This window comes from Pan paniscus, chromosome 21 (genome assembly GCF_029289425.2).
Source record: "Pan paniscus chromosome 21, NHGRI_mPanPan1-v2.0_pri, whole genome shotgun sequence".
Taxonomy (NCBI): Eukaryota; Metazoa; Chordata; class Mammalia; order Primates; family Hominidae; genus Pan; species Pan paniscus.
In genome coordinates this window covers 17606859-17632273 of record NC_073270.2, presented here as the reverse complement: position 1 = coordinate 17632273, position 25415 = coordinate 17606859, and the positions used below count along the sequence as shown (strand labels likewise).

General features: G+C 39.5%; 1 protein-coding gene across 2 annotated transcripts; it reads right to left on the bottom strand.

The window, feature by feature from the left end:
* Positions 1-418: 418 nt before the first annotated feature.
* Positions 419-11831, bottom strand: SNRPB2 (small nuclear ribonucleoprotein polypeptide B2). Of its 2 annotated transcripts, none has more exons than XM_003810591.5 (7): positions 11695-11831; positions 10006-10104; positions 9437-9609; positions 4262-4402; positions 2757-2807; positions 1231-1319; positions 419-798 (listed from the first exon to the last, which is right to left on the bottom strand). In XM_003810591.5, the coding sequence occupies exons 2-7, from the start codon at positions 10067-10069 to the stop codon at positions 639-641; spliced, it is 678 nt and encodes a 225-aa protein (XP_003810639.1). In that variant the 5' UTR covers positions 10070-10104; positions 11695-11831; the 3' UTR covers positions 419-638. The 2 variants fall into 2 exon arrangements, with proteins under 2 accessions (XP_003810639.1, XP_003810638.1); XM_003810590.5 differs by having other exon boundaries at positions 11595-11767.
* Between the last annotated feature and the right edge of the window lie 13584 nt (positions 11832-25415).

The window sequence follows — 25415 nt, the reverse complement described above, 5'->3', positions numbered from 1 at the left end:
TGAAGGAAACAGCATTAAATGCAAAGTGTGAAGATAGCATTCCCTTTCTGTTTTCTCAGTAAACAGTAAGAACAGCCTTTATTTAATACTGAATGAAGAAAACTTGTGGAATCCCTACTAGCAGCAAAATAATATATTCACTTCTTAAAAGGATACAAAGATCAAATTTAGATCCTGCCTGGGTCTCATTTTCTTCTAATACCCAGAACAATCATTGTTACCATTAATACAACAGTCATCTACTAGCTTCTGTGATCTAATTTTACTTAACTTTTATTGAATGGTTCAATGATGTTGTATCATTAGCTCCTCCAAAGTAACACTAGAAAAGCATCCTATTACCCAAGTTTATAAACCTTAAGTGTGTTCTAGACTAGAAGTCATTTGATGATAGGGCGATGGGTCAATCAAGAAAGCATTATATACACAGAATACAAATAAAAGTTTATTGTACAAAATTAAGGCCTTCGTATTTCATAGTTCACCAAGGCTAAAGAAACACTGGATAATTTAAGTCCTTCACAAAAATTTCACTTTTACTCCTCCTTATCTCTAACTATTAAAATGACCCAGCCAAATGTTATCAAAACAAACACTATAAATAACACCAAGTCTTTTAAAGACGACTATCCCAAATGTTATTTCTTGGCATAGGTGATCTTCATAGCATGGGACGGTGTGATCTTAAACCCCTGTAAAGCATCCCTGGCAGCTCCAGCCTGCCCATCATTTTCAAATTCAACAAAAGCAATGTCATGCCTCCCTGGTACCAGACGTACTTCCTTGAAGCCAGGGAACCTATAAAGAAGAAAAACAATTCTTGTATACAACAAGTACATAAATGTTTGCTTTGTGTTAAAATTTGTTAAGCAACTTCCTAATACTAGTCCAAGAAAAATAACCATACCCTAACCAAGAATACTGAGTAGACGGAAGAGCCTAATGTGTAATTAATAACATGGAAGAACTGCAAGAATAAACTAATTCTATTTTATATTATATCAAAGCTTTGTTATTACATCAATCAGAGTTAAGAATTCAAACATTAGAGGAAATTTAGCTTTTTATTTGCTAAATCGGCAAATTGGCTCTAATTCATGATTCATCCCAAACCAAATCAATGAACCTGTAAAGAATTACTGCTGTATGATAAATGGATTCAACCCACGGAAGTACTACTTGTCCTGTGAGGAAGCTCTCAGAAACAGACTTATTTATGAAAAAACTTACTGATTAAACAGCATGGATAACATCATCTCATTAGTCTCTTCTGGTAAGTTATTAAGGAATAAAATATAGTTTGGAGGGTAATCAGGGACCTATTAAAAAGTAAAAAGGCAAAGTTAGCTTGTAAGTTTAAACAGCATCATGAGCTAGGCATGTGAAATCTTACTATATCAAACAACAAAGCTGAAAAACAATGACACTGGAGAAATAAATCAAAACCTTACAGTAACTAAGCAAGGCAGACATTCAAGTAAAGACATTGAAAGTTTGGAAAATTACAAATCTCTTAAGTGTTTAACAGTATATGAAAAAATTATGTTTTAAGCTTCTGGAAGTGAGTCGTGATTGGAGAATTTTGTCACCTGGATAACATAATCAAAGATCTTAACAAAATTAGAGATGGCCAGCAATGTCACCCCTCCGTAGCTGGTTACCACACTCAGTATCACTCAGATACTCAATTCCTCTGTACTGTTACTACTTCCCAGCATACTAAAAAAAAAAAAAAAAAAAAAAAAAAAATTGGAACTAGAAAGATTACCACCGAGAACCACTGCTTAGGGACTTTTAATTTACTTATTTTTGGCAAATAAATGAGATATACACAGCATCTAGTTACATACAAACAAGCAGTAACAAACAGTTTATTAGATATTACTCATTTGATATCCCACCCAGAGGTTATGGGAAACTAAAGGGTCTTGTATATAAGAAAAGAGCTCTGTCTTCAGGCTACTGTCATAAAAGAGAAAAGAGCAAGTATAAAAAACAATTAGTGAACAACTCAAGGCTTAGAGGATTAAGTGCTGGCATTTGTGAACTGGACTATAAATGCTGAGGAGATAAAAAATCCAAGTAACTTAAAACAAGAGGAGAAAAACCTCAGTGGTACAGAGAATTCTACGGATTTAAGGATCTTGCCAGACCCCGGCATCTGGAAAAAAAAAGTATGAAACCATCAGCACATTACTGAGGCTTTCTCTTTGAGGTACATCACGGGGAGATTTAAAGCGGAGTTTCTAAAACATTTGTACAAGGAGGCTTAAAAAAAAAAAGGCTGACATTTATTTGTGTTCAGGAAGTGAGAGCAAAGGTAACTATAAAACTATGTGCCCAAAGAGTGTGTGAGTCTCCAGAAAACACTGTAGTGTTTCAACCAACTGGAATGGAAGAGAGCCCCTGACCCTGCCAGTTACCCTCACCCATGCAACTGTGTAAAGCTTTAGGTACTGTAGAGAAAACCAAAATGTTTGCTCCCAGCCCTCAGAGTTTAAAGTCTGTCATTTTGATTCTGTCATTGATTCATTATGGAAAACAAGAAATAAAGTCAGGTGTTGTTTTCTCTCTCTAAAAAAGAATTAAAATGTTCTTCAGGAGTGAGTTTTTACATTACAGTGGCAGACAATTTCACGCACTGTGTCTTGTAGATGAAATCATTTTGTTTTTGGAGACATGGAAATTGTTTTATACCACTGCTGTAATTTTTACAATCTTATTTTAAGGTAAGCACGACATGGAAAAAAAATTACCTGAGGATTTGGTGTTGAATTTCCTTGAGTATTAGCTGAATTTGGAGTTCCCTAAGCAAAAGAAATAGGGAGAGTTTAAATATCCAATCCCTCCAAAAACGCAGCAGGTATTTATATTTATAATTACTGCATTAAAAATAACATTAATTCCAACAGATATCCTTCTTACTCCATTTAATTTTACTTTAAGAATTTATATCGTAACACTGACTCAAACACTCATGTTCTTAATTTGTCGGTTATTTTTGTTAAGGCCAGCCCTAAACTTTAAATAGTATATTATAAAATTTAACCTCTTAGCTTTAAAATTATGGAGAAATATATAAGAGAAAACCAAGGCCTAGTCTTACTTTTAAAAACAACTGGACATAAGTCATTTAGTAAAACTGACTTTTAATCACTTTCAATCCAGAAGTAACTACTTTTTGGTGAATTTCACTTTTTTTTTTTTTTTTTTTTTGAGATGGAGTCTTGCTCTTGTCACCCAGGCTGGAGTGCAACGGTATAATCTCGCCTCACTGCAACCTCTGCCTCCCAGGTTCAAGCAATTCTCCTGCTTCAAGACTCCTGAGTAGCTGGGATTACAGGCATCCACCACCACGGCCGGCTAATTTTTTGTATTTTTAGTAGAGATGGGGTATCACCATGTTGGCCAGGCTGGTCTTGAACTCCTGACCTCAGGTGATCCACCCACCTCAGCCTCCCAAAGTGCTGGGATTATAGGCATAAGCCACCATGGCGCCCAGCAGTTAATTTCACTTTTATCTGGTATTTCAAATTATATTTTGTATTACTGAATTGTTCAAAGAAAGACACTGTTTTTTTTTTGTCTGTTTTTTGGTTGTTGTTGTTTTTTCTTTTTTTTTTTTGAGACGGAGTCTCGCTCTGTTGCCCAGGCTGGAGTTCAGTGGCACAATCTCGGCTCACTGCAAGCTCCGCCTCCCAGGTTCATGCCATTCTCCTGCCTCTCAGCCTCCAAAGTAGCTGGGACTACAGGCACCCGCCACCAAGCCCAGCTAATTTTTTTTGGTATTTTTAGTAGAGACGGGGTTTCACCGTGTTAGCCAGGATGGTCTTGATCTCCTGACTTCGTGATCTGCCTGCCTCGGCCTCCCAAAGTGCTGGAATTATAGGCAAGAGCCACCGCGCCCAGCCAGAAAGACACTTTGAGTATACTCATGATTAAAGATAATAACTACAGTATTATTTATAGGCAGCAAAACTTGAGAAATAAACCAAAAGGTATTAACATATTTTAGACAATGATGGAATTAAATGCCATGCAAATTTAAAACTGCTTAATATAAATCTGCATGTTAAGGTTTCTATTTTGTTTCTTCATACTGAATTTTATAAGTCAACCATTCTAGCTTCTTAAAACCACCTTTTAAACACACATTTATGCACATACACAAACAAGCCTAAGATCATTCCTCACCTGTAAGACAAACATCTATCAAGTTTTTAATACCAATACAAACAGGAACTTTTTTGGTCTTTCTTACCTGGCCAGGCTTTTTGTTTGTGGTTGTTGCAGTCTGTTCCACAGTTTTGGCTTTTTTCTTTTCTTTTTTCTTTTCTTTGTCAGCAAAAGTTCCACGCATTTTTGATATTATATCCGAATCTGTTTTTGCATACTGTATTCGCTGTTTTAATTATTTGAAAACAGGTTACTTCTCATGCTGAAGGATGTTTACACTAGTCATTAATATTTCAAATTTCATTACGCAAATACACTACAAGCTAATTTTAAACATATCCCTAAGGAAATCTGTCAGAATATACTGAGTGCCAAATGGAAGTAAACTGTGGGCTATAATTCATAATTTAGACAAAGTTAGATTCAAGTGTGTTTATAAGATTTTAAAAAACCATATATTTTCATGTGAGAAACACAGGACTTTGAAATATCTGTAACACGGCTTCTCTCCATTTCATCAAAGAATAGAGAAAACTGCATTGAAGTGTTAAAGGGACAAATGAGTGGGCTCCACCAGCGGGCTTTGGAATCCTGAACTGTTCAAATCTCCTCAGTGCCTGAGGATCTGGCTCAAGATCAGCTATTCTAATCCAGAGGTTTTCAACAAACAACATATAAAACAAACAAAAGCAAAACTGCTCAGCTTGACATAGAACTGTGGCTCCAGAGCCCATTGGAGGCCAAATGCCCTTTTCTCTCCAAACCTACCCTCACCCCACAGTCACACAGGGAGCACCTAGGGATGCAATTTCAGGGAGCTGGTGAAAAATAAAGAAAATCACCATTCTAGACTAATCCTGTTTTACAGATAGAATAGGCCCACAGAACACTAGGGCTGGTTTGGCAGAGTCCCCACAGAACAACTTTTCTGGCAGAAAACTAGATGGAAAATTTCTTTTAAACCATTTTTAATGAGTTTATTTGAATTTTTTTTTTCATTTTTTAGAATTCTAAACATCATAAATGTGGGGATTTAAATAAAACTTTTTTGCATCGTTACTTTTTGGATGTACAGCTCTGAGTTGTAACACTTGTAAAGACTAATGTATCTACCACCACAGTCAGGACACAGGGCAGTTCTATCACCTAAAAATCCCCTCATGCTTCCCCTTTGTTACCCCACCCCTCCTCTTCCAAACACTCATCTGTTCTCTGTCCCTGCTGCCCTTTCCAGAATGTCGCATAGATAGGATCATACATGACGTAACCCGGAGGCTGCCTTCCTTTACTTGGCATAATGCCTTTGAGATCTACGCCATTGCTTTTAACAGCGAGTAGTATTTCATTGTATTGATGTACCAATTTGTTTTACATCATTCAATGAAGGATACTTGGTTTGTTTACAGTTTTTGGCGATTAGGAATAAAGCTGCTATAAGCACGTGTGTTTAAAAAAACAGACACACACAGAACAAAAACAACAACAACAAAAATGCATTGGAGAGTTGCCTTCCCCTTACCAGTGACTCTCAATAGAAGCATTGACATGTGTCCATCAGCTGTGGAATGTGTCATATGGAATGTTACTTCCAATAGTTAAAAGTACAGAAGACTGGGAATGACTTTCCTTTGAATCTATCACCTTTACATGAAGTGACTTTAATAGTGGAATCAACTTACTAAATTTTAAAATGTTTTAAAAGGAAACAAAAGAATGGAATCACAGATAATGTGACTGGACCACTTGCATATGCTTTCATGCTGGCACCAAGAGGCACCTGTTACAACAGGGAAGGGTTCAAAAACTTGTCCAAGATAGTATTTGATCAATTATAGTTTGCATTCCAAATGCCTGGAAAGTAGGTAAAAGCTCTGATGTAGTAGGTCTGGGCAAACCTGGGATTCTGCACTTGTAACAAGCACAAAGAAGACGGTAATGTTATTGGTATGGGGACCACACTTTGAGTAGCCCTGGCCTAAAGCATTATCACATAACTACACTCAGCACCAATGAACTGTCTGAATATTTCTGCCATGAGTTAAACCGTTATCTAGGTATGACTATCTGCAATCTCCAACCTCCATTTCAAGCAAACTCTTCCTCCTTGGAGCTGAAAGAATTATTGCCTCTCTGATCAAAATGCAATAATCCTACAAATTACTACTTTGTAGTAATCTGTACAAATTACTTCTTTGTAGTAATCTGTACAAATTACTTCTTTGTAGTAATCTGTACAAATTACTTCTTTGTAGTAATCTGTACAAATTACTTCTTTGTAGTAATCTGTACAAATTACTTTGTATAAAATAGGTATGCAAAATTTTATTGCCCCGTATAACAAGAATTTGATCTTGATCTGAAGAGAACAAGAAACATTTTAAAGTAGTGTGGATTACAAAGCAAAGAATTTGTCAAAACCAAGATCAGTTCTTCCTCTTCCTTTACTTCAGCTAGAGATGACTACACTGGGGAAACAAGAGGGGAGGGAGTAGGCCTAAACCCACACCTCAGAATCCCAGGCTCTTTCTGGCTGGTCTGGGCTGCCGTACCACAGTGGCTCTAAGTGTGCTTATCCCTGCATGCAACTCTGCTAGTCTTGCCATCATCATCTAACCAAAAGGAGACAGGCTGAAGGGTTAGACTAACTTCTGACTTGGTCCTAAGGGTTCCCTCACAACTCCCTTGGCTCTGCAACCTCGTGCCTGACCTGAATAGATCTTGGGTGACCTGATTTGTCTGTCCTTATGACCTAGTCACCTGTGAAAACACCTGATCTCAGCAATAGCTCTTAGCTGGCTCATTTAAACCAGTGGTTCTCAACCAGAGGTGATTTTGTCTGTCAGAGCACAGCTAGCACTAGCTGGAGACATTACTCGTTGTTATGCTACTGGCATCCTGTGGGTAGAGGCCAGGGATGCTGTTAAACACGGGGTAATGAACAAGACAGCCCCCTGCAACAAAGACTCACTCATTTCAAAATGTCCAAAGTGACAGGGTTGAGAAACGCTAGTCTAGGCTAAATACCTATTAGAGATAAAAGTCTAACCACAACTTAGAGAAGGGCAAGATTTACACTTATGCCAAAGTTTTCATGACAAAGCCCTTAGGAAGACAGTTCTACTTTATTAAGGTACTTTTGGCATTAACTAAACGCCCTTGAATCAGAGAGAGTAATTCTGTTCTGAGTTCCAAGTTATAGCAAAGTTTGTTCATTTCTGATCAGTATGTTGGAGTTAAAACAGAAGAGCAACTAAAACCACAGTAAGACATAAACAAGACAGCCCAAAGAACTCTATTTCCCCTCTTCTAAGATGGAGATTTGGCAGTATCTGTTACCTTTCTGTAGGAAAAGAATAGACCTCCCAAAATGCTTCAATATAATAATCAATCTAATACACTTTCCCACTAATTTTAAAAAATAATTAGTTGGCAAGGTGAGGCTGGTGCCCAACACAGCAAACAATTTCCTTTCCTGTATCTGAGTAACAGACACATGCAAACTTGTCATCTCAACTCAGCAAAATAGCTCTAAACCCTCTATGGGAAGAAACTGTACTTTCAAGTTAATATAATTTTAGATGTAAGCTAAAACCCAGGCCCTATGCTGCTGCCAACTGAGATCTCAATTAACGGTGTTTCTTTATACTACTATGAGAGACCGCCTAGTTTCAGGAAACACCAATTTACTAAAAATTACATTACATAGGTATCATCCCACAGTTTCCTGGGATAGGCTTTTCCACAAAAATGGTGTCCAGTCAGCTGGGAAGTGATGGGAAAAGGAAAGCTGGATAGAGGATGAGAAGAACTTGCTCTAATAACAGAAAAAAAGGTGCTGAGTCTTGAATTAAGCATCATGGTATAAAACAGGGGTCCTCAAACTACTGTCTGTAGCCAACACTGCCTGTTCTCATCTGGGACTGCTCTTCCTGCTATAAAAGCAGAGTTGAGTAGTAGTTGCAACACAGATTATCTGGCTTGCAAAGTGTAACATATTTACTATCTGGTCCTTTACGGAAAGTTTGCTGACCTGTAATGCAGAAAAAAAATCACAATACTAGCTGTTAGATTAGTTGTCAACTCCTGAGGCTGCCACTGGTTATATTACTATAACCTAGATGAACAATTAAAACTTTCTGTGCCTGTTTCTTCATCTGCAAAATGAATGGGTTAGATCAGCAGTCTGTACCACAGTCTGTGAGCCAAACCCTGCCCACAGCCTGCATCAGCATGGCCTACATGAATTTTCTTAGATAATGTTAAAGGGTTGTTAAAAAACGTAAGTACATAAAAGAACAGGTAACAGAAACCATATATGGCTTACAAAGCCTAAGGTATTATGTACTTCTTTACAGTTTTTGCTGATGCCTGCATTAGACCAAAGAACAACCAATTTGTTTACCGGAGGTGGTAAAACTAACCACGGGCACAGAGCCAGTTAATAGTACAACCAGAATGAAGACCCAGCTCCTCTAAACCCTGGCCCTTGGCTCTTTGTCCAACACTCCTTCACATCACATTCTAATCGCAGAAAAAAAGCAGTTTGGAATCCACACCTAAGATATGGTGTATTCACTCATACATAGAAACCCCTTGCTTCACACTCTGTGGTCACCTTTATCTGATCCTCTACCATCTCTGACTTACATCAAGGGCCTCCTAATTGAGTTTCCCACTTCCTTTCTGTCCCTCCCACAATGCGACCTTCATCCAACAGCTAGATGTGAATCTCATTATGTCATTCCTGAGTTTAAAACTCTCCATTCATAACCATTTCATTTCCATTGTTATTCCTAAAACCTATGAGTTTAAACCTATCATTTTTCCTTAGATCATTGTTTCATCTAGACTGTGCAGCTTCTGACACATAGTATTTCACTACGACATTTTCTAAAACTTCAGACTGAATTTCCTCTTTGACTCATGACTTTTGTTTTGTCATGTTTTACAAGTTTACAAACAGGTTTCTTTTCAAGTCTTCCAGGATATTATTAATTTCTAACTTTTTGAGATAAGACTATTGCCTAGACTGCCATTATTTTTTAAAATATTCTACATCTCAATGTATTTTGTTTTTGCCCATCTGAACTGTCATAAATTAAACTCTACTGCTACGGTTTTTCTATAAAAATACATAAACCCAAACACACATAATTAAAAGCAGAAAGCAATAGCCACAGTTTCAAGCATATTTACAAATCTACTGTCCCATCAATATCATTAATTTCTTGATTAAAGTGAAATAATGGAATTGGCTTACCATTGGTTTACCATAAAATGGAAATCCTTGTAGCTGTCTCAAAGCATTCGTGGATGAGCCCAGTTCCTTAAATATGACAAAGGCCTGCCCCCTCATCTTCATGGTCTTTAAAGCCACAATGTCCACCACATGACCGAACTGAGAAAACAGGGCATATAGGGATCTCTTCAATTCTGTCCAAATTAGAAAAGAAACAAGTTATTGGTAATAAAATAATGACAAAAGTCTTCATAAAATGATACTGCATTGAGTTGCCCCCACACCATTCACTTATTTATACAGTTATATATTTTAATATTTATAAAAACATATACTATTCCCATTGGCTATATATAATTTTAAAAGTTATATGAAACCATTATATCTATGAGTAGAAACAGACTGAACACACTGTCAGTTCCTACCTATTTTTGTTTTTTAAAAGCCTTCAAATCCCTATAGGAAATGGGATAAACCATTATTTCAGGCACTAAGATGATGAGGTGAGAGGTTTTGAGGCAGTACAATTTTTAAGACAGTAGTAAATAAACACATTTTAGTAGTGAACAAGTATTCTAAAAAGCACTTACCTTCCTTTTTAATTTTGTCATTCATATTGTTGATATAAATTGTATGATTTGGTCTGATATCCATGTTTGTGTTAAATTCTTCAGGAGACAGTAAAAAATCTGTTATAAAAAGGAAGGAGTAAATTATACTGGACTGTGGCATAAGGACACAACACAAGAATTATTAACTTTTCATTTCTCTTTCAATCCCAGTTGTCAGAAAATGTCAGTTTGGCTGTAGCCTTTATGGTATCTCCAGCACCTACTAGCCCTCCTTTTCATACAGAAGAAGAACAGTTTCTCATGCTCAAAAATACCTAGCCAGATTTTAGTAACATCATTTAATTCAACACATTTATTTTTACACTTACGTTTCACTTATGACACGTGACATTTTCTTTCCACCTCCTCAATGAAATAATTTTAAAATGTAGATTTGAAGAAAAATGACCAAAGTAGCAAATGTACATCCAGTAAAAATCATAAGGTTAGACATTAATGAAGTTTGCCAACTACTTAATGGGTGCACTTACAAAGTCCCTCCATACCTATTAATTTGTATACAGCATCACCAAGCTGTCTGGACTCCAAGGTTATCTCCAACCGACTTGAAAGAAAGGAGCTCAATGACAGCAGTGTGGCATGACGATTAAACTCAGATTCCAGTACCAGCCAGATGTGAATTCAAATCCTATTTATGCTTCTTACTAGCTGTTTGCCTGAGGGAAGTTCCTTAACCTCTCAGGTCCTCATCAGTAAAATAAGAATGGTAACAGAACCTACCCAATAGAACTTAGAAGACTAAATGAATTCTAGCACAGTTCTGCATCAGCGGTAAACACTTAAAGTAGCTATTATTAACAGCTATTACCAGGTAAGGAACTTGCCTAAGGTCACACAGCTAATAAGCATCAGGCCTGGAAATTCAGCCCTTGCTTTCTCCTCTACACTTCTCTTCCTCATATACCACACTACTGCATTTTTTACATGGTTTTTACTTGCAAATTGTGAACTTGGATGATTTCCTTGTGTGCCCCACATATTCCTTTATCTCACAATATTTACAGAGCATCCACTGTATGTGAATTGCATTGGATGATTGACAAGGGAAGAGCCTACAAGCAGGGGCTGCACTTGTGCAGGTAACAGGTAAAACGTAACGCTTCTCAAAGCCTTGCGACCCCCTAAATCGAAATCTGGAGAAGGGGCAGGGGTCGCAAAGGAGACGACGAAAGGGAAGTGACTGAGGCAGAGGTCAAAGTGAAGGTAGGGGGACAAAGGGGAGGCTCTTGCAGGGTTTCATGCGAGGTTTGCTCGTGGGCTGCGTTGTTACAGGGACACCCTGAATTACCCGCCACCACCAAAAGGGAGCCGCTGGAAGACACCTGAAAGCGCAGTGAACTGTCCACGCCTCGCACAAGCAGACTGACATTAACTATCCTTTACTTCGTACGCGCAAGCCTCCCGCCTCTCCAGACACAAGCACCTTCGCCCAAGGCCCCCTAACGAAGTCCAAGGGAGCTGCCACGCGATGCCCGGCCCCAGAGTCAGTCTCCTCACCCCCAAGCCTGCCCCTCCGAGATCCAAACCCGGGCCAAACGCGTACCCACCCCAGCTTCGCGCTTCGTCCGCTCCCAGCTGCAACAGGGGAGAAAAGGGCCGAGGAGCCAGGAAAACCGAAACAGCGAGGTAGAAGGCGCACAAACCCACCTAAGGCCTACGCCGACTACTGTAAGAACCAAAAGCAGGAAACGGAGCCAGGCACCGGAAGCAACGTAGCCACGCTCCTCAATCGAGCGCCGACAAGTCTAGAAACCGAGCACAGAGCCGATCGATGCTTCCGGGTCTCTGGCAGCCAGGGCTGGCAATCTCTCTGCGCGTGCGTATGCCCTGCGGGCAGGAGAAGAGTCCGGAAATGGAAATGGGGAAAGAGAAGGGGGTTGTGAGGACCATGCTGCGAGGGAATAGGGAAGGGGAGTGAATCATTTCCCCTACCACGACCTTGCGAAGCTTTACCCGGCGCAACAGTGCCTTCCACCTTTACAAATCCTATGTAATTTTACAGGCGCTGCCCCTCATGCTATGGGGCAGTTAGTCCTGGTTTCGCCCTTCTTTGGGCTCTAGCTACCCCGGTTTAAAATCACCTTTAGGATAGCCAGTTCCTCCTGCCTCCGAGTCTCCTCTGATTCATGGGGCTCTGCAGGAACTGTCCTCCAACACTGTACTGATGAACTTGAATCTCAGAGGCTACCCAGTTTGAGGGCCCAGGGCAGACAGAACTGGTGTCTGCACAATTCTCATCTCTCACCAGATAAAGCAACCATGCTGACTAGAACCCAGTCATCTGTAAGATCATCTGCCTCAATTCACTCGAAAAAATAATTCCCTACCACCCTTCCCACTCTTTTCTTCCAACAAAAGGTCTAGATTTTTCTAGGGTATTCTAAGGAGTTAGTATTTATGCCAAGCTGAATGGGAGTTCCCAAAGTGCATGCATTCATTCATCCATCCATTCATCAGATGTCTGTAAAGCATCACCTGGAATATGAAATGGTTGTTAAGAGTCAACTGGAACCTAATCTTGTACCCTCTGCTTAACTAATCTCTCTGACCTTCACTTTTTTCATCTGTAAAATAGGGATCCTAATAGTACCTCCTTCTAGTTGTTGTAAGCATTAAATGAGCTAAAATAAATGTAAAGTGATTGGCACATTGTCACACACAATAAATGCTCAAAAATGTTATTTCTGAATTCTGGCTATAACTTGGTTATATTGGTGAGGCAGGTAGCTGTCAAATAAGTTGGTTTTATCAGCTGGGAATTTTTATTTTTTAAAAAACACCTAAAGTTGCAACAACTTGAAAATAATATAAGCTTTTTAAGGGTGGGGGTTTTGTCTGCTTTGTTCACTCAAGTACCCTTAGTAATGAGAAAAGTGACTGATAATTAATATGCATTGGATAAATCAATGAATGACATGGAAAACTAGGCAACAGTAAAACAAATATGCTTTGAACATGCACGTGAGTGTAGAGAATGTTAAGGGATCACAGAAAAGCATCGTTTTATTATATAGATCTAAAACTAGAAGAAATAGCTGAGTGTAGTAGCTCACACCTGTAATCCTAGCATTTGGGGAGGCTGAGACAGGAGGACTGGTTGAGGCCAGGAGTTCGAAATCATCCTGGGCAACATAGTGAGATCTCATCTCTAAAATAAATAAACAAATGAGAAGAAATGTCCTATCTCAGTCAAAGAATTATATCTTTAACAAATTAAAAGAGAATATAAACTTAATATAAACAATTTCTAAATAACAAAGGACAAGCTGTTTTGCATATTAGTATGAACATCTCAGCAATTAGTTCTGTTTGATGATAATGAGGATGGCTACACTACTGAGAATAAACTATACTCTGTATTGTATAAGGGGATCTAGCCAAGAGTTGATAACTGTTAAAAGAGAATAAGGTGTGATTATACAAAGACACTCCGACCTGGGAAGAAAATACCACAAGAAACACAGAGGCCTGAAGGCAGACTGCATGTTGTGTTCTATTAACAATTAAATTACAGTTATTGTACATTACACTGTGAGAAGGAAATCATCCATTGCCAACTCAGCCACAATGGTCTGCATGCACTTTTCCAGGTTCTTCTAAAAAGAGCCAGTGTGTTTTCCTGTCCTTGGGCAGTCACTCTGGGCATTCCAATAACCCGTTAATGATTCTCAGTGGTTTCCTGAATGATTTGAGAAGCCAGTTATTGAGAACAGTACAGGAAGGGAATGATAAGGATCGAGTAGCTTTTCTGGTTTTGTGAGAAACCTTGCATAGCCTGGCTATATAACTATATTAAGAATATTATAGCAGCTAAACTATGGTCACATGTACTGTAAAACATCATCAGTTTATAACCAGATCCACTTCTTGAGGGTGAGATCAGGAATCAGATGTCCAAAACTTACATTTTTAAAAACTAGAAGAGCAAATGAGTTTTGTTAGTTCTGCTCAGTCTGTTCTTTCATATTTGGGTTAGGTATTGTGATTTATTTTCCTGTGAAACAGGTTTTTTTTAATTGAGAGAAACAAGGAGGCAGCGTTATAACCACCCTATCCAAGTGTCATGTATTTGCAGATGATAAAACTTGCTTATTTTGGGAGTAGCAGAAAAATTACTACAAACAGTAGGGAATAAAACTGTGCCAAGATGTCTAAATTATAAGGAAGATAACTGAGGTGTCTCTTAGTGACTCCGAATACACATACATTTCCCTACCTTATCTGCACCTGTTTTATGTTTCTCATGAAATGTTTTTGGTATCTTGCTGCAGTAGTTTTGAGAAGGAGCCATGTATAAAGGAAAATGCACCATAAAACTGGTGGATAAATTTTGTCTTATTTATGTTACATAGAGTCACAAAATGTATGGCAATTCGTTTGTATCTTCTTTCTCTCCCCAGGTGGTGATTACATTAAGAAATTTATCTAGAGTGAAATTATTTTCACAACAAGCATTAAACAAATCTAGGCGTTATTGTTGAGCACCAAATCAGGTTTATGTTTTCCGGGGAGGTTGGGATAATGTTGACTGAAACTTCCTAGAAAGCACCACTCTCCCGCCCCCAATTCAGGGAGGAAATAATTTTGTGCAATTAATTTTCTTTCATTTTACTTAATTCTTACATTTCATTCTTTGTGGATACATTCTTGCTTTTAGGAATGAAAGAAACCCAAATATGACTATTGCCTCTGATGTTCACTACTGTACTAATGTTAAGAATAGTGTGTCTTTCACATGCAGCAAAATACCCTCTCCCCAGAATGGGTGATGTCTCAGATAGGCTATGAGAATGTGCACATTCCATAAAGTTTGGAAAGTTTCTTTGAGGACCTGATCATTAATCCAAAGAAGTGTGGGGAAAACCTGAACTTTTTTGGTGAACTTTTTGTGAGACATGTAGGTTGTGCTCAGTATTGTATCACCTGCCCTTGCCTAAAGGAGCTAAAGTAGCATCATACAACTGTCGTTCTCTTTGAGACTAGAAAATTAAGATTTCAGTCCCATGAGATGCCCCCATGAAATAAAATATTATGCACACACAACTTTTAAATATAGTGGGTTTTGCTTCTCCTATGATTAATCCCTGTAATTTTTTTTGAGTCTTAAGCCTTAGGACAGTTTGAAAACACAAAATTTAAAAAGAATAGCTTAAAAAAAAAAAAAGACTGTCAGGCCCTGATTGTGTAATTTCAAAAGTGATATATTGTTGATTTCATGGGCATTCCCCAGATATCTTAATCCAGTGCGGAGAAGCTGCATTTGTAGCAAACTCCCGGATGATGCTGATGCTGCTGGTCCCATACCGCATTTTGGGTAGCAAGAACCTAAGCATTTCTTTTTTAAGAATGGTTGGGGCCAGGCGCGGTGGCTCAGTTTGTAATCTCAGCACTTTGAGAGGCCGAGGCGGGCGGATCACAAGGTCAGGAGTTCGAGACCAGCCTGGCCAACACAGTGAAACCCTGTCTCTACTATAAATACAAAATTAGCTGGGCGTGGTGGCAGGCGCCTGTAATCCCAGCTATTCTGGAGGCTGAGGCAGGAGAATTGCTTGAACTCAGGAGGTGGAGGTTGCAGTGAGCCAAGATCATGCCACTGCACTCCAGCCTGGACAACAGAGTCAGATTCTGTCTCGGAAAAAAAAAAGAAGAAGAAGAAGAAAAAGAATGGTTGGTAGGCCAGGCATGGTGGCTCATGCCTGTAGTCCTAGAGCTTTGGGAGGCTGAGGTGGGTGGATCACTTGAGGTCAGTAGCTTGAGACCAGCCTGACCAACATTGTGAAACCCCGTCTCTTTTTTTAAAAAAAAAAAATATATATACACACACAAAAATTAGTCTGGTGCAGTAGTGCATGCCTGTAGTCCCAGCTACTTCAGAGGCTGAGGTGGGAAGGTGGGAGAATTGCTTGAACCTGTGAGGTGGAGGTTGCAGTGAGCTGAGATCACACCACTGCACTCCAGCCTGAGTAACAGAGCAAGACCTCATCTCAAAAAAAAAAGAAAAGAAAAAAGAAAAAAATGGTTGGTAGATTATTCTAGTATCAAACTGTAGTTATCTCTAGAGCCATAGAGATACTATCAGATACAGAATACTATCTTCCTATTCAAACACAAATCAACTATTTCTTTCAAAGGAGCTCATATTTATTTGAAACTTTATTTTAACTGTCTTCTACTGGGCATTTAGAAATAAACCTGGAGAGAAAGAAAGTCTGGAATATTTATTCTTTTTAACAGGTGATTGCTTATTTGGGGAGCACTGGGTCACTTTCTAATTTGTGGTAGTCATTTCAGCTGCTCACAAATACTGAGATTCTTGCTCCTTCCAGGCTCATGGAGGGCTTGCACTACTCTACATCCTTTAAAAATTGGCATGGCCAAGTCACTGCTTTGGCTAATGAATTGTGAGAGCATGAGACATGCATCACTTCCAAGTAGGAGCATCACAGGTCAGTGCACAATTTGCCAGGTGCCCTTTTTCCTGTCCTTGTGATCTTGGAAACATATTGCAAGATGGAACCTCTGTCAAGTGTAGGCACTAATGATTAAAGGACACCCTCCTCCTGCCCAACACACACACACACACACACACACACACACACACACACACACACACACACAAGTTCAAACTGGTCATGTAATAAAAGCAAGAAATAATTAACTGATATTTAGGGGATATTTGTTAATGCAGCATAGCCTAGCACCTCCTGACTTTATACATTGATCAAAATCACCTCTGAGAAATAATTCTTGGCTGGGCGTGGTGGCTCACACCCAGCCTGTAATCACAGTACTTTGGGATGCCGAGGCAGGCAGATTGCTTGAAGTCAGGAGTTCAAGACCAGCCTGGCCAACATGGTGAAACCCCATCTCTACTGAACATACAAAAACTAGCCAGGCATGTTGCATGCTCCTGTAATCCCAACTACTTGGGAGGCTGAGGGAGAATTGCTTCAACCCAGGAAGCAGAGGTTGCAGTGAGCTGAGATCATGCCACTGCACTCCAGCCTGGGCAACAGAGCAAGACTCTGTCTCAAAAATAAAAAAAAGAAAGAAAGAATTTTGGACTATTTCACAACTATAAACTGTTTTTAGTACATAAGAGGTTATATATCTCAGGTGACTCATACCTTTTAAAGGGAAAGTCAAAGTAATCAATGTTTTTCTGCCTAATTGACATTCCAAAAAAAAAAAAAACCAAAGTAATCAATGTATAGCTATATGATCCATCTTCTGAGTGACCTTTATCGAGTGATTTAACCCCACATTTATTAAGCACCTATATAAGACGACTATATGTGAGAAAATATGTTAGGGCCAAGCTTAGAGAAGAATTGGTGGTTCATAGCATTTTCACAAACCTTTAGAGAAGGATTCTGAAGACATAAAGAGATGTCATGCTCACAGTCTAATTTTAGGTTGGTCAGAATCATCCTGCAACACAAGATCAAATATGTATAAAACATATCAGGCAAGATTTAAACTCAGGAGACAGGTTGGATTTTATCACAAAGAAGTTGAAAGAAAAAATTATGAAGCCTCTAGTTTGAATTGCAGATTATGCACGGACAAGACAACCCTGAAAATTATTTCTGTCTAGGGAGTCCAAAACAATTATGTAATTGAGGCTGATATTTCCTATTCTATTTTAAGGTGAATGTGGGTCAATTCAAGTATTGTAAATTTCTCTATCATTCACTGGCAGAAACATCATCGCAAGGGTTAATGAGTTTATTAAAACCGGTGCTGAAAAAATAAGAAACTGTGTTTGTCTCTTATTGATATTGGATGGTCTCTCTGTAATCATAGTCTTTGTTCAGCTTTAATATGAAGCTACTTCCTGACATTTAATGTTACCAAATTACTTCAGCTTCCCAAAGATATTAATATAACTTATAATACATTTTGTCATCTCAGTAGAAGATTATGAATAAGACTGGTCAGTTTAGAAGCCTGAAAGAAATTAGTTCTAAGTTATTTCCTCGTGACCGAAATTGCAAATGTCAGATTCCATTACAAGAGGCTGAGATGGAAAGAGCTCATTCCTTTCTTCGGTTAACATAGGATATCCCAGAAGTCTTTGTACAGCATCAAGCTTTAAATACTTTAAGTAGCCTAAAACCATATTAAGACTTTGGGACTGTCTCACCTTTATTTGGCACCTACAACATAGCAAATCCTACATCTTACCTTTATTGGGCACCTTTACTGTCTTACCTTTATTGGGCACCTACAACATAGCAAATCCTATGTTAGCTATTGGAGATACAGTAGTGAGGAAGATAGTCATGGTCCCTGCTCTCACAGAGCTTCCCATCTCACAGATGTCACACCAACATGTCAACATTTGGGAGTCTGAATAACTCCTATGGAGGTGCTCCCATTACCATTGCTGCATGACAAACTACCTCAGAAAGTTATCATTTAAAACAACAACTGTTAGATTATGCCTTATGAATCCAGTAGATCAGGAATTCAGTCAGACTGTGGCAGGTGAACAGCCTGGTCTAAAGGATCCAAACAGTTTCACTCCCATGTTTAGTGGTAGCAGTGGCTAAAAGGCTAAGCTCAGATGGGACTGTCAACTGGAGCAGCTCCACAGGTTGTTTTCAGCCTGATGGTCTCAGGGTTGTTGGATTTCTTACATAGGTGCCAGGTTCCCCCAGACCAAGCATTCCAAGAACATTAGGTGGGAGCTTCATGATGCTTTGTACCTTGCCTGGAAAGTCACACAACAAAACTTCTAGCAATTTCTGTTGGCTGCAAGTGAGCTATGAGGCCAGCCAGCTTATATTCAAGGGGAAGGGAATTGGACTCCATTACTTGATGTGAGAATGGAAAATTTACATTGTAGACCACTTCTGGGAAGGAAGAGACTATTCTGGTGGAGGGGCAGGCTTTCTAGACTTAAAGGTAAGAAGGAGCTGGTAGTTAGAAAAGTAGTAAGTAGGAGGAAGGCAATAGAGAGTTCCTCAGGCAGAGAATACTTCTTGCAAAGGTCTGAGATGGAAAGGAATTTGCCAAATTTGAGGAACTGAAAAAAAAAAAAGCAGCAGACAGTTACAGCTGGAACACAGGAGATGAGAGAGAAAGTTGACTGAGATGAGATTTCCAGGATGAGCTAGCATCTTGTAAGCCATGTTAAGGCATTTGAGGGTTATGCTAAGAGCAATAGAAATCAGACTTCTAAGCAGGAGAAGATATGATATAATGCTATGTGTGGATCTTTCTGAATGGAATGGAGGGGTCAAGTCTAGGCTAGTGAAGAAATGGTGGCAGTGTCCAAGGTAGAGATGAAGGTGGCCTGAATTAAAGTGGCAGCAGAGAAGTAGATAGATCCCAGTTCTATTTAGAGACATGATTCAAAGCCTTGCTGATGGATTGAACTGGAGGGGGTGAGGGTTGGAAGGTGTATTTATTTCCTGGGGCTGCTATATCTAACTACCACAAACTGGGTGGCTTAAAATAACAGAAATTTATTCTCATAGCTCTGGAGGCCAGAAGTCAGAAATCAAGGTGTCAGCAGGATCATGCTCTCTCTGAAAGCTCTAGGGAGAATCTGTTCGGTGCCTTTCTCTTGGCTTCTGATGATTGCTGTCAATCTTTGGCATCTCTTGGCTTATAGATACATCACACTGGTCTCTGCTTCTGTCATTACATGTGTATCTCTTTCTGTATCTCTTCCCTTCTTATAAGGACACTAGTCACATTGGATTAAAGCCTCATCATACTCCAGAATTAACTCAATTTACATCAAATTCCATCTGCAAAGACCCTATTTCCTAATAATGTCACAGTCACAGTTACCTATTTTAGGAGGGGTGCGGGGGCACAATTCAACGCAAAACATAAGGAAAAGGGAGGAATAATCAAGAGGCACCTTCCAGGTTTCCAAAGCAAATACCTGGGGGAATAGTAATGGATAGTGTTGGGGCAGCGGCAGGCTAGAGGCGGCTGGTAGGGAATCAGGTGTTTTATTTCGGATAGCTTAAGTTTCAGTTGACTGTAAGATATCCAGGTGGAGATGGGAAGCAGACAGATGGATAGGCAAGCCTGGATGTTTTGGAAACTGTACCCTGCTGAGTGACAAGCAAGCGCAGGATAACTGGCTACTATGACAGAGAAAAAAGAGGGACCCAAGGGACCTCCATTCAACCTCTCAAGAAAATGGAGAAAAAATCAAGGTCAATGATGTGCTGATAAATGCTCGACAACCAGCTCTCCAGGGATAGGAGAAGAGAAGAATGCCCCAATTTTTAGTCTGCCAATTTCTATGGTGTAAATACCCCAGCTGGCTGAAAAAATTGCTGAAAACTTGAAAACTGAGTCTCAAGCTAGAACAAGCTGTCCCAGCACAGCACTGAACTCAAGGCCCTGTTTCATGCTACTAATTGTGTGAGTTGAACAATTAACTTACCGGCTCTGGGCCTTGAGGCCTTTATTTATAAAATGAGTGGCTGCTCTGAATGGTCTCTTCAAGGTTCCTTCCTGCTCTCACATCACATAAATCCCAATAGCAAAGCTTTGGTTCTACCCGATAGCAATGAAAGGGGCCCTTTGAACAGAGTATGTGATATTTTACAATCAAACAGTTGAATGGGTAGTGACACTTCTGTTCATGGACTGTCAAGTCTTGGCTTATAAATTTATATACACACACATACAGAAGGAATTTGAGCTTGAATCATTAAAGAAAACCACACAGGCATGTTGAGGACGGATAGAGACAAATAAGAATTTGTCAGTCACATTCAGGGGACAAATGAATAAACTTTGCCAGAATGTTAGAGTCGGAAAGAAATGTGAAATGAACTTGAATAAATAGTAGGGAGCAGCTTCTGTTTTTGATGTTATAAAATGGACAGTCATGGCAGCCATACAAAAGTGTGAGTTCCGTGTCCTTTGCAGGGACATGGATGCAGCTGGAAGCCATCATTCTCAGCAAACTAACACAGAAACGGAAAACCAAACACCACATGTTCTCACTCATAAGTGGGAGTTGAACAATGAGAACACATGGACACAGGGAGGGGAACATCACACACTAGGGCCTATCGGGGGGTGGGGGGTAAGGGAAGGGAGAGCATTAGGACAAATACCTAATGCATGTGGGGCTTAAAATCTAGATGATGGGTTGATAGGTTCAGTAAACCACCATGGCATTCATATACCTATGTAACAAACCTGCACATTCTGCACATGTATCCCAGAACTTAAAGTAAAATAATTTTTTTAAAAAAGGGGGAGTCATTGAAGGTTTGCTTTTCTTTTTATATTTTTTTTAAAAAGAGATTTTTAGTTTTTTGCTTGCAAATTTTATTCTTACAAGGAAGATAATCCATAGACGTCCAATGAACCAAGGCAAATACAGGATTTATAAGAGAAAGGAGAAAAGGGAGAGAAAAATCGGATGGTCTTGGAACAGTGAATTTGGTTTACTTGTTTGGATAAACTGACTTGTGGGCAGTCACCTGACAGGTCAGCTTGACTGTCTGACCTTGAGCAAGGGCACTAAATACACTCATTTTGTTTCTTTGTAGATGTGGTAAAAGCCCTTGAGAGTAAGTGTGGCACACTTTGGCAAGCCTGGAAAGCCTGGATGAAATGAAAGACTTCATTATTGTCTTCACCTTCCCTAGGCTGAAAAGCATCCTTTCCCTCTTCAGAAGATCTCAAATGCATTATATGTAAGTAATTTAACAATGGTATAAAAAGTTTCGAAAATCAGGCAGCAAATCACACTTTTAGTTAAATATTTCTATTGGGGATATTTCCTTGAAGCCTATTTCATAGGTTTATTTTACATAATTATAATTCTAGTGAATACATAATTTCACATCTTGCCTTTTCACCTTCTATTACATCTAGAAATCTGGAGACTTCTTTGCACAAAAAGTTTTTTGTTTCATACCATTTTCTCTCACTCTTAGCTCCTCAGGGGTGCTCACGAAGAGATTAATGACATAAAAAAGCATACTTAGTATTTAAAGAAGCAAAAACCCACAAGAAGCAAGAAAGATGTCTTTGAGTAGTTTCAAGATTGCTTGTGGAGGAGGAATCCGGCTTGCTCTGAATGGGCCCACACCTCTGAGCTAAGAACAAGAGGTGGATGCCAGAGGGAGACAGAATTTCAGCTTTTAGAGAAGATAAAAAATTATCCAGGCTTCCCAAGGATAGTGAATCTCTGTTACTGGAGGTGTTCAGGTGAACTGGGAAGGACCACCTACCAGAGACACCTCTGCAGGTATCTAAGCATAGATGTAGGGCAGGAAGAAATGGCATCTCAGAGACCTGGCATTCAGCTTGTTGGGCTGATCTAGTTTTACATTGCTGTGAACAAATCATCTTAAAAATCAGTGACTTAAAACTATAATAATCATTTTATATTATCTTTCATTGTTCTGGGAGTTTTGGTTTTTTTCTTCTTCTTCTTCTTCTTTTTTTTTTTTTTTTTTGATACAGGGCCTCCCTCTGTCACCCAGGCTAGAGCGCAGTAGCGTAATCATGGCTCACTGCAGCCTTGACCTCCTGGGATCAAAGGAAACTCCAACCTTAGCTTCCTGAGTAGCTGGGACCACAGGCACACACCATCACACCTGGCTAATTTTCTTAATATTTTGTAGAGACGGAGTCTCATCATGTTGCCCAGGCTGGTCTCAAACACCTGGGCTCAAGCATTCTCCCCACCGGCCTCCTACAGTGCTGGGATTACAGGCATAAGCCACCACACCTGACCATAGTTCTGAAGGTTGACTGGGCTCAGCTAGGTGGTTGGTGCTCAGGATCTCTCATGTCAGACAGTGGCTGGGGTTAGGATCATCTTGACTTCCTCACTCCTATGTTTGGTATCTGAGCCATCAATATTTAAACAGATTGGAGCAGTTGAATTTCATGGGCATCTTTACTTCTGTGTGGTCTTTCTAGTATGGTGACTTTATGGTAGCAGGCTTCTTACAGGGTTAGAAACACACCTGTTTCTAGACACAGAGCTAGGCAGAAGTTGTATTGTCTTTTATGACCCAGTCTTGAAAGTCATGTAGTATCTCCTCTTCTGTCTTCTATTAATTGAGATAGTCACAAAGACCTTCCTAGGTTGAAAGGGAGGGGACGTAGATTCTAGTCTTGATGAGGGAAGTAGAACATTTCTAGAAGTTTGCGTGGGACCAGAGATATTCTTATAGCCACTTTTAGAAAATATCATCTGTTTCATGGGCTTTCTAGAGGAATGGCTTTTTCACACTTCTTCATGGGTGGGGGTCACCATGACTTTCCTCAAGGTGCCTCGAGCCTTTTGTTCCATGGATGCCTCTGATATAGAGGCCATAACAGAGTCTGCAGTTTTTATGTGAAGAGAGACATTAATACATCTTATTTTCCCCACAGTCTTGCGATCAACCCAGAACTGAAGGGAAGGGGAATAAACTGGACAAGCCTGATAGTGACAGTCACAAATAGTGGAGGAAGCCAAGCACAGAGGTAGACTGCACATCCCTCTCCACTGGGGATCCCATGAAGAAGAAAACGCCATCAGAATCCATGGACTTCTTAATCTTTAGATCGAGAAAGTATGGATTCTACATTTCTATCCATCTACATCAGTGGGGAGCTGTGTTCAACTACTAGCAACAGAGACTCATTTGCAGTGGCTGAAACTCACAAAGGATTATTATGTAAAAGACACCTGAAGATCAGCAGTTCAAGGCTGTTCCACAAAGTCTTCATGGACTGAGAGAACTTCTACTTTTCCGTTTTATTTTCTTGATCTGCTTTTCTGCTTTCATTCAAAAGGTGACTTCACAGTCCCAAATGGCTGCTGAAGTTCCAGGCAGGAAGGAAGGAGAATGGCTTTGCCCACTGTCTTTTTTTTTTTCTTTTTTTAGAAACAGGGTCTTGCTCTGTCACCGAGGCTGCAATAATAGCTCACTGCAGCCTTGAACTCCTGGGCTCAGGTGTTCCTCCTCAGCCTCCCAAGTAGCTAGGATTACAGGCGTATGCCACCATGTCCAGCTAATTTTTGTATTTCTTTTTCTTTTTCGTAGAGACGAGGTCTCCTTCTGTTGCCCAGGCTGGTCTCAAACTCCTGGCCTCAAGCAATCCTCTTGCCTCAGCCTCCCAAAATGTTGGGATTACAGGTGTGAGCCACTGTGCCTAGCCTCCACTGTCTTTTAGGTAGGCTTCAAAACTATACTTCCATCTGTATTACTTTGGCTAGAACTCAGTTACATGGGCTCACCAAGTTTAAAAAACAAAAAGGCCAGGAAATGTAGTTTCTTGGCAGGAGATGTTGCCCAAGATTTTGCTATCTGAAGGCAAAGAGTAAAAATTAATATTTGGAAGCAAGAAGCCCTCTCTGTCAAATTTACTACTTAAGAGATTTTTAAAAATATTTACCCACCAAGTTACATGGATCATAAAGACCTTTCTAGTGATATATAATTTCAACATTTCTCCTTTTTAATTGCCTACAAGAAATGTGAAATTTACTTCAATATTTTGAAATCAGAGGTGGGAAGCAGATTTTGTAGAATCCATTTCCCCACCCTAAACAGTTGACAGCATACAAACCATGTTTTCAACCTCCCCTAATTTCAAAGCACAATTCACTCTCTTGACATAATCACTAAAGTTACAGCTAATGTAAGAGGTAAGAGGATGATTAGAAACTTCAAGAGGTTCTGAAACATTCAATTTAACTTGTGTTTCCAATGTTAACTGACAAAGCCAGCAATTTAGGCCATTGTCAATATTAAGATATTTGCTCAGTGTCATATACATAGCAATGTGCATGACAAAAAAAATGTTTTGAAATATTTCAGTTTTCTTCATCTTACACTCAAACAGCTCAGCAAAGTTCCATTTCTTTCTTGAGGCTTTTCCCAGTGCCGGTGTTCTGCCGTCTCTCATTTCTTTGTACTCGGGGACTGATTCCACTGTTTGCATTTTACCGTTAGTACTAACATTTCAGAAACATTAAGCAAACGTTTAACAGTACTCCCAAACACTTCAGTACTTCATCGTGGCCTGCTAGTGTCATGTGTAGAGTTACTATCTTTCCAAGTTGAGTGTGAGCTCTTTGAGGTCAGAGTCCTTGCTTCATATTTTTTTATATCATTCCATTTTTGGCATTAATTATTTCCAGGCAGATAGAGTCCTACAGGTTGCCCTGGCAGCAGGCAGCAGAACAAGAGGCGCATATATCAACCAGCTCTTTGGATGTTTCCACTAAGGAAAAAAATTCCTCAGTTATTTGAACCTCAAAAGCAAACTGTATCACATCTTTCGGAATGGCTAAAATGAGGAAGACAATTGTTGATGGAAGTGCAAATTTTTACAACCACTGTGTAAAACTATTTACATTTATCTATGAAAGC

What these genes read in the sequence shown, in the direction of transcription:
- SNRPB2 (XM_003810591.5), bottom strand. Translation starts at nt 10,069, where the DNA reads ATGGATATCAGACCAAATCATACAATTTATATCAACAATATGAATGAC. An exon ending in CATTTTATGGTAAACCAATG is followed by an intron (nt 4,403 to 9,436) that starts GTAAGCCAATTC and finishes TAATTAAAACAG; the next exon opens with CGAATACAGTATGCAAAAAC. An exon ending in TTATCCATGCTGTTTAATCA is followed by an intron (nt 799 to 1,230) that starts GTAAGTTTTTTC and finishes TCTTCTTTATAG; the next exon opens with GTTCCCTGGCTTCAAGGAAG.